Source organism: Thamnophis elegans, chromosome 13, assembly GCF_009769535.1.
Source record: "Thamnophis elegans isolate rThaEle1 chromosome 13, rThaEle1.pri, whole genome shotgun sequence".
NCBI lineage: Eukaryota > Metazoa > Chordata > Lepidosauria > Squamata > Colubridae > Thamnophis > Thamnophis elegans.
In genome coordinates, this window is record NC_045553.1 from 7,447,323 (window position 1) to 7,458,972 (window position 11,650).

At 43.1% G+C, this 11,650-nt stretch overlaps 1 gene segment (V, D, J or C); it reads left to right on the plus strand.

The window, feature by feature from the left end:
• The first annotated feature begins 6,607 nt into the window (after positions 1–6,607).
• LOC116516757 lies at positions 6,608–7,335 on the plus strand. The segment is given in 3 exon segments: positions 6,608–6,670; positions 6,856–7,148; positions 7,309–7,335. Coding segments are annotated over 3 exon segments (363 nt in total).
• Positions 7,336–11,650: the final 4,315 nt, after the last annotated feature.

Below are 11,650 nucleotides of genomic sequence, written 5' to 3' on the forward strand. Positions count from 1 at the left end.
CTTGTATTCCTCATTATATATCTTTTTTAGTTGAACGCAATCTCATTTTTTGTTTTTTGAAACTAGCATTTTGGGGTGAGTTAGTGATCTGTTACTGAGAACCGAATTCAAATTTAAAATTAAGGATTCAAACCCCTCTAGGTAAGATCCCCCACAGTTATTTCTTAGAAGAGATGTACGTAACTCTATGGTTTCAGGGGTTAACATCCATTTGGTAACTTCCTTAGTGTTTTTCTCGTTCCATTTAATTTTTACCTGGGTATTTTGAGTCTCTAACCTGGGTAGGTAGGCTGTGCCTGCCCTTAGAGAATTCTGGTGCAATGTGAGAGTAAGGAGTATTGTATTATGATCACTTTCCAGTCGTGAGTCTACCTCAATCTTCTGTAAGAACTTCAGGAGGTCATATGATACTATCCAGTAATCAACTGTGGATTTTCTTCCTGCTCCTTGATAAGTATACTCTGCTGGGAAGTCGCCCCATGGGGACCCATTAAGGATACCAAGATCCAAACATTCAGTCATTTGTCTTACACATAAGCCTGCCCGATTAGCTTTAGTGTCTTTAAATTGTCTGTCATGCAAAGATTCATCTGTTACATTTACATCATAGTGAATCTAAACTGCTTATATAACGCTTGATCATTTGGACCCATCCTAGCATTTAAGTCCCACCCCCTATAATTATTGCAGCTTTGGAGAATTTGGCTGAACAGCCAAGAATAAAATCTTCTATGCTGTCCCAAACCTTGTTAATCACATTATTCTTATTAAGTGGAGGAATATAGATATTAAAAAGCAAAATCTCCACCTGTTTAAATAAGAGTAATGTAGTTACAACCCATGGCTGGAAAGGTGGCAGTGGTACACATTTAAAATGCAAGGATGTATTAACTAATGTCACAATACCCCCTTTAGCTCTCCCCCCACCTTGCTTGGGACAGCCGGAATTGAGTTAACCCAATAGCCATCTAACTGAATCTCTGTGGAGATCCAGGTTTCCTGCAAAAAGAGGATGTCAAATTGTGATATATAGTCAAAAAAGAGTTTGTCTTTTGATGGGATGAACCAACCTGCTATATTCCAGGTTATAAGGGAAAGTGGGTCAACTTTTGGAGCTCATCAGGAAACTTGATTTATACAAAGGGAAGTTGTCTGGTTGTTACCATGGATTGAGGTGGCGAATGCTGGCCATGGTTCGGCTGTGTAGCGTAGATTCACCTTATGTTCCTTAATTCCATGTTCTCCCTTGTTCCCTAAACCCCACGTCCTCTTTCAGGAGCCACCATGCAGCAGCTGCAGAGCTCGGAGGAGCCAAACTTTGTAGCCACAGGAGGGACCATCATCATGTCCTGTAGATATGATGTCGGCACCATCGCTGATAAAAACTACCCACGATGGATCCAGCAGAAGGCAGAGCAGACTCCAAAGCCCTTAATATACGACATCAGCAACAGAGCCACAGGCATTCCAGATCGTTTCTGTGGCTCCAGGTCAGGGAGCACCATGTCTCTGACCATCACGGGGACCTTGGTGGAAGATGAGGCCACTTATTACTGCTTTCTTTGGACAGGGAACGAGTGCACGGTGCTCGATTCGAATAGGGAAGTGAGACAAAAACCCTTGAAAGGAAGTGAAACGCTTGCATTGGTCTTGCCTTTTATCTCAAGCAGGCTCTGATAGCTGAGGAAGGTTCAATGAGCAGGCAGATCATTTGCATGAATTTGAATTCCACACTGGCAAAAGGCTTAAGAGCAGAGAGCACAGCTGGATCTTCAGACAATTCAACCCTCCATCTCCCACTATGGCTTGGCTGCCTCTTCTCATCCTCTCCTCTTCCTTTCTGGGTAATTGAAGACTGGGGATATCTACTGGGACTTATATCCTTCCTCCCTCACCTAATAATCCAGAGAAGTGGTTCCTCCTCTACTTCTTTGGCTTCCAATTTCTGTTCCTACCACACATTTCTCCCAAGTTCAATGAACATCATTGCTGATTGAATCCTCCTGTCATCTTTGCTTATTTTTCCCCGAGGGAGTTTTTCCCAGTTTGTCTTGAATCAACCAGCTGCTGTGTCTGGATCTCTTCGGGATAAAGTCCAAATCAATTGCAAAAGCAGTAGGGGAGTTGGAGAAGGCTTTTTCTCCTGGTATCAACAGAAGCCTGGAAATGCCCCCAAACCCATTATATATTATGATAGCAGCAGACCCTCTGGAATCCCAGAACGATTCTCCGGTTCAGTTGAAAGCTCGAGAACATCTGCCGTGTTAACCATCTCCAATCTTCAGGCAGAAGATGAAGCTGATTATTATTGCTTCAATTATGCAGATGATGGCAAGTACACAGTGATACAATCCCACTGAAGAGCTGAACAAAAACCTTCAGCAGGGGAACCCCAATATGCATAACTAGCCAATGTGTGACATCCTCTTCTTGGTTCCTCTTAGCCTCCTCAAATTCTCAGGTGCTTCCTTCCTGCTGTCACACCCACTTAGACTCTCACGGATGTGATGGCATCTGAATTAGACACAGGTGTTATAATTAGCCTGTCAGCCTGCAATTATATTCCTTTTAGAATTTTGGCCTGCCACACTTTCTCTTATTTCATTATGCTGTTTCTTTAGTATAGTTGATGGGAGGGGGGAATAGACAGGAGTAGGATTGTGGAATGTATTGTTATCATTCTTTTCTAGAAGACCAAGGTCATCTTTTGTCTCCGCACTTGTACACCTCACCGGAAGCAGCTGGGTGTGGATGCCAGCATGGAAGAAGAAGATTGGAGCATGTGATGGATTGTGGGTGTGGGGACAAGATCATGAACTTTTAACTGGGTGGAATTCTGATGTCATTTCCAGAATTGGGGTTAACACAGATGTGCTAAGACGTCTGCTTTATTAAATTGGAACTTTAAGGATCATTAAGCCTTGGACTCTGATTTAATTCTACATGATACTTGGAACGCTGACATAGCCTAGGACAGGGATGGCTAACCTTTATGGTGCCAAGTACCTAAAACGTGCCCATGTGTGCGTGAACCCCCCAAATGCAATGCAAGTGCCCCCAACGTATGCGCCTCCGTACCCCCCGTACATGTGCCCCACCAACCTTCACCCATTTTCTGCTTCCAGGTTGGAAAAGGGGGTGTCCCAAGCCCAAAAGGAGGCATTAGAGAGCCTTGTGTGGTGCTCCATGCCCCATTTTGGCTCCCAGGCTGGTGCAGGAGGCCTTTGAGGCCCAAAACAGAGTGTAGGGGGTGTGTGTGCACGCATGTGCATGAATACCCAAAATGCAAAGAGGATGCCCCCTGCGCCCTGCTCCCATTTGTGCCCCATGCCCCTTCATGTGAACACTTCCTCCACATGTGCCCTGCCCTCTGTGCATGAATGGCAGTGTCCTGAAGACCAGTTGGCCAGCGGGAGGCATGCATGCATGTGCGGTGGAGGTGGGCTGGGGCAATGACAGACCCGCAGAGAGGCTTCTGCCTGCCACCTGGGGCACATGTATCATAGGTTTGCCATCAAGGGTCTAGGATTTCATGCTGGATGGAGTGCAAGGACAATTCTCATGCACATTTACTAATCCACAGGTGAGCTGAATATCTTCCCCAATGTCCCTGCTCAGCCAAACAGGATGATCTCCTCAAAAGCTGCATGAGCACATCATGATCCTCCAAGGGAATAATGGAGTTGGAAAGACTTTGGTGGTCTTCTAACCCAACCTCTGCTCAGGCAGGAAGGGACCTTCAAGGGAAGGTCTTTTCTTTTATCTGAAACAGGCTCTCATATCGGAGGAAGATTCAATGAGCAGGCAGATCATTTGCATAAATTTGAATTCCCCCCCTGGCAAAAGGCTTAAGAGCAGAGAGCACAGCTGGATCTACAGACAATTCAACCCTGACTCCATCTTCAACCATGGCTTGGCTGCCTCTTCTTATCCTCTCCTTTTCCTTTCTGGGTAATTGAAGAGTGGGGATATCTACTGGGACTTATAATCTTCCTCCATCGCCTAATAATTCAGAGAAGTGGTTCCTCCTCTACTTCTTTGACTTCTGATTTCTGTTCCTACATTTCTCCTACCTTCAATGATCATCATTGCTGATTGAATCATTCTGTCATCTTTGCTTTTTTTTCCAGGAAGTTTTTCCCAGTTTGTTCTGAATCAACCAACATCTATGTCTGGATCGCTTGGAGGGAGAATCCGAATCTCTTGTGCTATAAACAGTGGAACAATTGGATCAGGGTATTCCTCCTGGTATCAACAGAAGCCTGGAAATCCCCCCAAACTCCTTATATATGCTGATACCAGGAGACCCTCTGGAATCCCAGAACGGTTCTCCGGTTCTGTTGAAAGCTCGAGAACATCTGCCGTGTTAACCATGTCCAATCTTGAGGCAGAGGATGAAGCTGATTATTATTGCTTCAATTATGCAGATGGTGGCAAGTACACAGTGATACAATCCCACTGAAGAGCTGAACAAAAACCTTCAGCCGGGGAACCGCAATATGCATGACTAGCCAATGTGTGACATCCTCTTCCTGGCTCCTCTTTGCTTTCTCAAATTCTCAGATGCTTCCTTCCTGCTCTCACACCCACTTAGACTCTCAGGGATGTGATCGTATCTCAATTCCAGAAGGGTGTTATGATCGGTCTGGGATTTCATGGTGCATGGAAGGAAAAGGATCATTTGAGTTATGGATTATGAATCTTTTAACATAGAGATTCACCCACATCACTTCCGATAATAGTTGTTTGGAGACAACAGCCATATTGTGGCTCCTTATCCAACATTCCAACTGCAACCTAGCCACATCTCCTCCTCTTCTCCTCTGTCTACTGAAATTGATGGAAAAGTTTTGATTTTCTAAGATCAACCCTTCTGATCTGGAACGCTCACATTTTGGTTCATATTGATCAATTCTGATCAGAAAGGGTTTTTTTTGGAGTCCTTCACTCTTTCTTTTCACTTATAACCTTTCTCTCCCCTTTGCAATTACACCTCTTTTACTGAAACTTTATCTCAGCTTCCTTTCAGATCTTTTGGTCCAGGTTGTCCTTAATCATCCCTCTCCTCTTTCTGCATCCTACGGAGAAACAGTCAGGATTTCTTCTAACAAAATGAGTGAAAATATTTGAGATTGATACAGCTCCTTGGATCAGCCGTGTCCTCACCAGGAATATCAGCAAAATAAAAGACTCTTTAATACCCCCACTCATCCAATTCTGTCTCCTTGAGCAAATTGCTTACAACTGAACTCTCCTTTCTTAATTTTTTTGGTCATAACATTGGGTGTCTTTAAAAAATTTGTTATGGTTTTAAAGGGTTGTAGTAAGGGTGAAGGTCATAACTATGTTCTCCTATATTCCCATTCTTCCTTCTCATCCACCTTATTTGGGGTCATGAAAAAATAGATTTGAACAAGCTATTTAGATTTGATGTAGGTCATTATGCAATGAATCTTGGCATCTGCTTTGCCCAACCCCCCAAAAGTATCTTGAGGCCTGGGTGACCTAACCAGTAGAGGTCAGGATTGCCATATTTTTGACACGTAGTCAGAAAGTTTAGTCCCCAGAGTTCAAGGCAGCTTCTAATTCAGGCTCTCAGTAACTATGAGAAAATGTGTTAATTCCCCTTTCAAGGGGCAGTATAACAGAATGCATAGGAAAGAGTTGGAATATTAATCAATTTAATGAAATAAATAAATGGATCGAGCATCCTTTTTATAGTATGGTGGGACACCAGCTCCCATCTTAGCAGTTCATGTGGGCTCTAAACTTTTGTCTATTCTTGGAGATCCCTTTGGATGAGCACAACAGTTTTTCAGGAAAACATGAACTTGTGACCCAGCAAAGACTGTTATCATTCCTAACATCCCCTGAAATAGGTAATAATGTCCCTAAAGCTGAGAGGGATCTGTCCCAGCCTGAACAAGGATGAAGGACATAAAATGAGGACAATTCTCATGCATGCTTTCTACCTCTCAGGTGAGCTGAAGACCTTCCCAAATGTTCTCCCTAAACCAAAGAAGATGGTCTCTTGGAAAGCTGCATCAGGAAATCATGATTCTCAAAGGGAATAACAGAATGACAGAGTTGGAAGGGACCTTGGAGGTCTTCTAGTAAAACCCCTACTCAGGCAGGAAGGACCTGTCAGAACTGATGAAGCTTTTTGTCTACTCTTTGGTCTACTCTTGGAGATCCCCTCTGATGAACACAACAACCTTTCAGGAAAATATGAAGTTGTGACCCAACATAGATGGTTTTCATTCCCAATATCCCTGAAATACTTCATAATTTCCCTGAAAAACTGAGAGGCATGTGTCTCAGCCTAAGCAAGGAATGGTGTAGGAGATAAAAGAGGACAATTCTCATGCATGCTTTCTACACCGCAGGTGAGCTGAAGTCCTTCCCTAATGTTCTCGCTCAGCTAAACAGGATGGTCTCCTCAAAAGCTACATCAGCAAATCATGATCCTCAAAGAGGAGGAACCTTCAAAGGGTGGTTTTTCCTTTTATCTGAGGAAGTTTTGATGAGCAGTCAGAATATTTGCATGAATTTGAATTCCCCACTGGCAAAAGGCTTAAGAGCAGAGATAGATCTGCAGATAATTCAACCCTGACTCCATCTTCCACCATGGCATGGTTGCCTCTTCTCATCCTCTCAGCTTCCTTTTTGGGTAATTTACGTCTTGGGATTCTACTAAAAATTGCTGTGACTTTAGCCTTCCTCTTTCTACTGATAATTCAGGCATCCATCTCCTAATTTCTGTTCCTACCACACATTTCTTCTGATTGAAAGGTCTCCATTGCTTAAGTGTACATTGTGCTTATAGTCTTTTCTGTCTTCTTTGTGGTCCTTCAGGAACTTTTTCTCAAGTTGTCCTCACTCAACCAGAATCTGTGTCTGGATCTCCTGGAGGGACAATCCGAATCTCTTGTGCTATAAACAGTGGAACTCTTGACACAGGGGATTCCTCCTGGTATCAACAGAAGCTTGGAAATGTCCCCAAACTCATTATATATGGGGACAGCAGCAGACCCTCTGGAATCCCAGAACGGTTCTCCGGTTCTATTGAAAACTCTGAAACATCTGCCGTGTTAACCATCTCCAATCTTCAGGCAGAGGATGAAGCTGATTATTATTGCCTGTATAGGGCAAGTGGAGGGATACAATCATAATGAAGAGCTGAACAAAAACTTTTCACAAGATGATATCCGATATGCATGACTTGCAAATGTGTGACATCTTGTTCTTGGTTCCTCAAAGTCTTCCCAAGCTGTCAGGTGTTTCCTCACGCCTGTCACTCTGTTTTAGACTCTTGGGGAATATGATGGTATCTGAGTTTTAGAAGGATGCTCCAGTTGGACTGGACTTTATAGTGAGTGGATGGAATGGGATCAGTTGAGTTATACCTACATGATTTAGCATAGAGATTCACTCAGAACACTTCGCATAATGGTCTGTTTGGAGATATGAGACATGTTGTCCACCTTTATCCCACTTTCCAGCTTTGAGCTGGCTACATCTCCTCTTGTTCTTATCAACCTTCTGATCTGGACACCCACTTTCTGGTTCTTATTGATCGTTTCTGTTCAGGGAACGTTTTTCTGAGTCTGTCATTCTCCCCTTTCCGATCTAGCGTTTCTCTCCCCTTTGAAATTGTACGTCCTTGGTGAAAAAAGTTCTTTACTCTTTGCTTTCTTTCAAGATTTTGGCCCTGGTTGTCTTGAATCAATCCCTTTCTCATTCAGCATCATTTGGAGAAAGGGTGAGAATCTTTTAGGACAAAAGAAGCAGAGAAAAATGAAAGTAATATAATGCCTTAGATGTGATATACAAGCAAACTAAGAGACTCTTTAAAATCTCACCTCAATTTCTGGCTCTGTCAACAGTTCTTCCAATTTTGTCCCCCTGAGATTCCCCCAAACATTCTCAGATTGCTTACAAGAGGACCAGTGGTGGGTTTCAAAATTGTTTGGAACCTACTCTGTGGTTGTGGCCTCCTTTGTGGGAGTGGCTTGCCAGCCATGTGACTGGGTGGGAGTGGCTTGCCGGCCATGTGAAGGTAAGTAGCTTACTATTTCAAATCGAATAAATAGATATTTAATTTTACACATCTTAACAGCTGTTGGAATTGTGTTTGCACAACAGTGGAAAAAACAAAGATATGAAAATGAATAAATATTAGAATGTGCAAGAATGAATAAATTGACTATTAAAATCAAGAAGGCCTCGAATACTTTTTCACGTGGGCTTTGTTTTATCAATTGCTAACTAATAGAAACAGCAATTAGAAATCTAAAAGTATGAAAGAAAACACCAATTATGTAAGGAAAGGTCACTAAAATGTATATTGTTAGTACTTGATCATTATTAATGTGTAGATAACTGCGAGACATTACACACCCACACACACAAACTATGACAATGCCAGGAAAACACCAAAAAATAACAATTTACCCCAAAAGACTGCAGATGAAACCAGTTTTCTTCCCTAACCCTAAGAACAGGAAAGACAAAGCCACTGGAATAAAAACCATCAAGGCATTGTGGGAAATTATGAAGGACAGTGCCAGAAAGCTTACAAAACCAGCAATCACCTCACAATTACCTAAACAACCAGATATCACACAGAAACACACAAAATCTGCAAAACTGCCTTGCACCAACCTGGCCTGCCCATAGAAAAGCAGCCACCTTGAGACACATAAACCATGCACCAACCTGTACATTGAAAAGCAACATATTGCATCACAAATAAAACATTTGCAAAAAGGAATTACATTTCTTGTAACAAACATTCTATAAACAATAAATAAATAAAATTTCCCTAAAAATAATTAAAAGCCACCAAGTTCAGAGAACACCAAAGGACCCCACAGTCCTCTCCCTCCTTATTTTTTCCCTTTTTGTCCTATCTTTCTCCTCCTTCCCCCCCAACCCCACTCCCTTCTAGCACTGATGATGTTACCTAGTTTGGTAATGAAATGTCTGTAAGAAAACCACCAAGCTCAGAAAGCACCCACGACCCCTCATTACAACCTGGAGCTATCAAGAGTCTCTTCTGTATTTAGAGCCTTGATGCAAGGGAAAACTGAAAGTTTTAATTTTAATTCAGTTTTACCATTTTAATCATCTTTGCCTCTTACAAATTTTATATGCTTTTTTTTAGGTTTTAATATTTTATTTGTACACTGCCCAGAGTCCCTTTGTGAGGGAGATGGTTGGTTTCAAAATTTGATCAAATAAATAAGTCAAAGCAGGGGCTGAGAGAAAGTATGGAGGTGTGGTGCTGTCCCTAAGAGACAAACATAAAAAGACCATCCCTGCAGTGTTTCATCCTCATGGATTTTTAGCCTTCATTTAATTGTTAATTTTAATGCTTGTCTATTAGCTTTTATGGCATTGTAAACTGTCCTGAATCAGTTAAGCTAGTGAGATGGGAGGTATATAAATTTAATAAATAGACAAACTCAGTTATGGAAATGCAGAACAAATTGGAAGTCTCTCAATGATGGATTACAATCCAAATCTTTACCCTTTCAAGAATATTTATTTTTTTAAAAAAACTTTGGTGGGGATGTTGTCTTTGCATATAATCTGGCTTTTATTTTACTTGCAAGTACATATAGGTTCCTTCTGATAAAGACCCTTTTAACCTTCTGAATTTGCAAAAGACGCCGATCTCTTGCAGGAGCAGGAGTCACGCAAGAGCTAAACAATCTTAGCATTATTCCTGGTTTTCATGTGTCCCACTAAACCACAATAGGGTTGCTTGGATTCCGGTTGAGTAATATAAACCCCAATTTGGGGTACCTGAAACACGATTTGCAATCTGTGGATTGACCCCAGGATCCCAAGTCCTGTAGCCCCCAAAGTTTCTTTTTTAATTATTTACCTATTTGAATTTATTAGCCGGCCAACTTCAATGGACTTTCCTGTCCAGCATCCCTCCCCCCCCTCACTCCTTTCGCCCACTGCGTGTACACTACAAGCCCTGATGAAGGCAAGGAGCGAACCGGCGAACCCATCCAGATAGAGAACGTGGGAACACGGTGGAGCCTTAAGGGGAAACTCCCTGTTTTGCAAAACCCTCTTTCCGTGACATTTTCCACCAAACCCTGTGGGGAAAATCCTCCCAAGCCGCTTCCCCCTCCGCGTTAGTCCCGTGGAAAGCAGTCAACTCTGCAGCCTCGAAAAGAGAAGGGGAGGCGGATTTATCGCCCAAAAGGAGCCTGGCGAAAGCCTAACGGGCGGGAAACGGTAGCACTGACTGCAGCCAAACTGACCTGGAACAAGGAGCGATTGCTTCATCCGCCGCTTCTTTGAACGGCAGCCTCGGGGGCGCTTAAGGCTCCTATCTTTAAACGCGGCTCTTTCCTCGCCACTTTAAGAGGTTGCGCCCGGATTTGCTTTCTGAGCACGGGGTGACGGGCGGTAGTTTGCGCGGAAACCCGGGTAAGTCCTTTGCTAGCAGGCAGGTTCTAGGGCTCCTGCCGCCACCAAAGGACCTTCCCAAAGTTGCTTTTCTGAGCACGGGGAACAGAAGGGACAAAATACCATCCGGCCGGGTATACAGGGCCGGGGGCGGGGCAGGCTTACTTCCCGGTCCGGTGACCAACTGGTTCGCGACCGGCAGCAACCAACCACTGTGCCAAACCCTCCCAAATATCTTCTGTATTATAAATATGGATCCAATCAAAGAAGGAAAACCGGAGTCTCGGATAGATTTGTGGCTTCCAAAGATGCTGGTCTTAACGCCTGCTATCTAACCATCTCTGAGGTCCAAGCAGCAGATGAAGCCACCTATTATTGCCTATCATCCACAGGTTCAGAATACCACTGTGCTACACATTATGGAGAAATGAAAACAAAAGCCCTACCCCTCGGGGAATTCATTCACGACAGCTGGTAAGAGAGGGCCACCTGGCTGACGGATTCAACTTAAGGTCTGAAGATGTTCTCTAGCTCTGATCAATCATGGAGTTCAATTGGGAAGACAGTTGGCAGAACTTGGGATTCAGATGTGAGGTTGGACAACCCAGTTGCATTCTGAATCCATCCCCTTCCTCTGTGAATGGACATTTAAAATGTGCAACAAAGAATGTTCTTTTTGTGCCAAATCAGAAAGCTCAAACTACCCAAAGAGCTGCTGATTCTGTTCTCTATAGATGAATGATTGAGTCTGTCATCTGCACCTCTATAACTGTCTGGTTTGGCTCTGCAACCCAACAAGACAGACACAGACGTCAGAGGATAATCAGAACTTCAGAAAGAAACAATTGCTGCCAACCTGCCTTCCATTGAGGACCTGCACACTGCACGAGTCAAAAAGAGGGCTGTGAAAATATCTACAAACCCCTCGCACTCTGGACACAAATTGTTTCAACTTCTACCCTCAAAACGATGCTCTAGGGCACTGCACACCAGAACAACTAGACACGAGGACAGTTTTCCCCCCGAATGTCATCACTCTGCTAAACAACTAATTCCCACAACACTGTCAATAATTTACTAAGACTGTAGTTACTCTTCTCTTCCTTCCTAGTATCTATGTCTCCCCACTTATGACTATAACCATGTTGCTTGTATCTTTCAGTTTCTATTGTTTTTATTTGTTTCCTAGTACGATGTGATAGTCTATTAGTAACCTTGA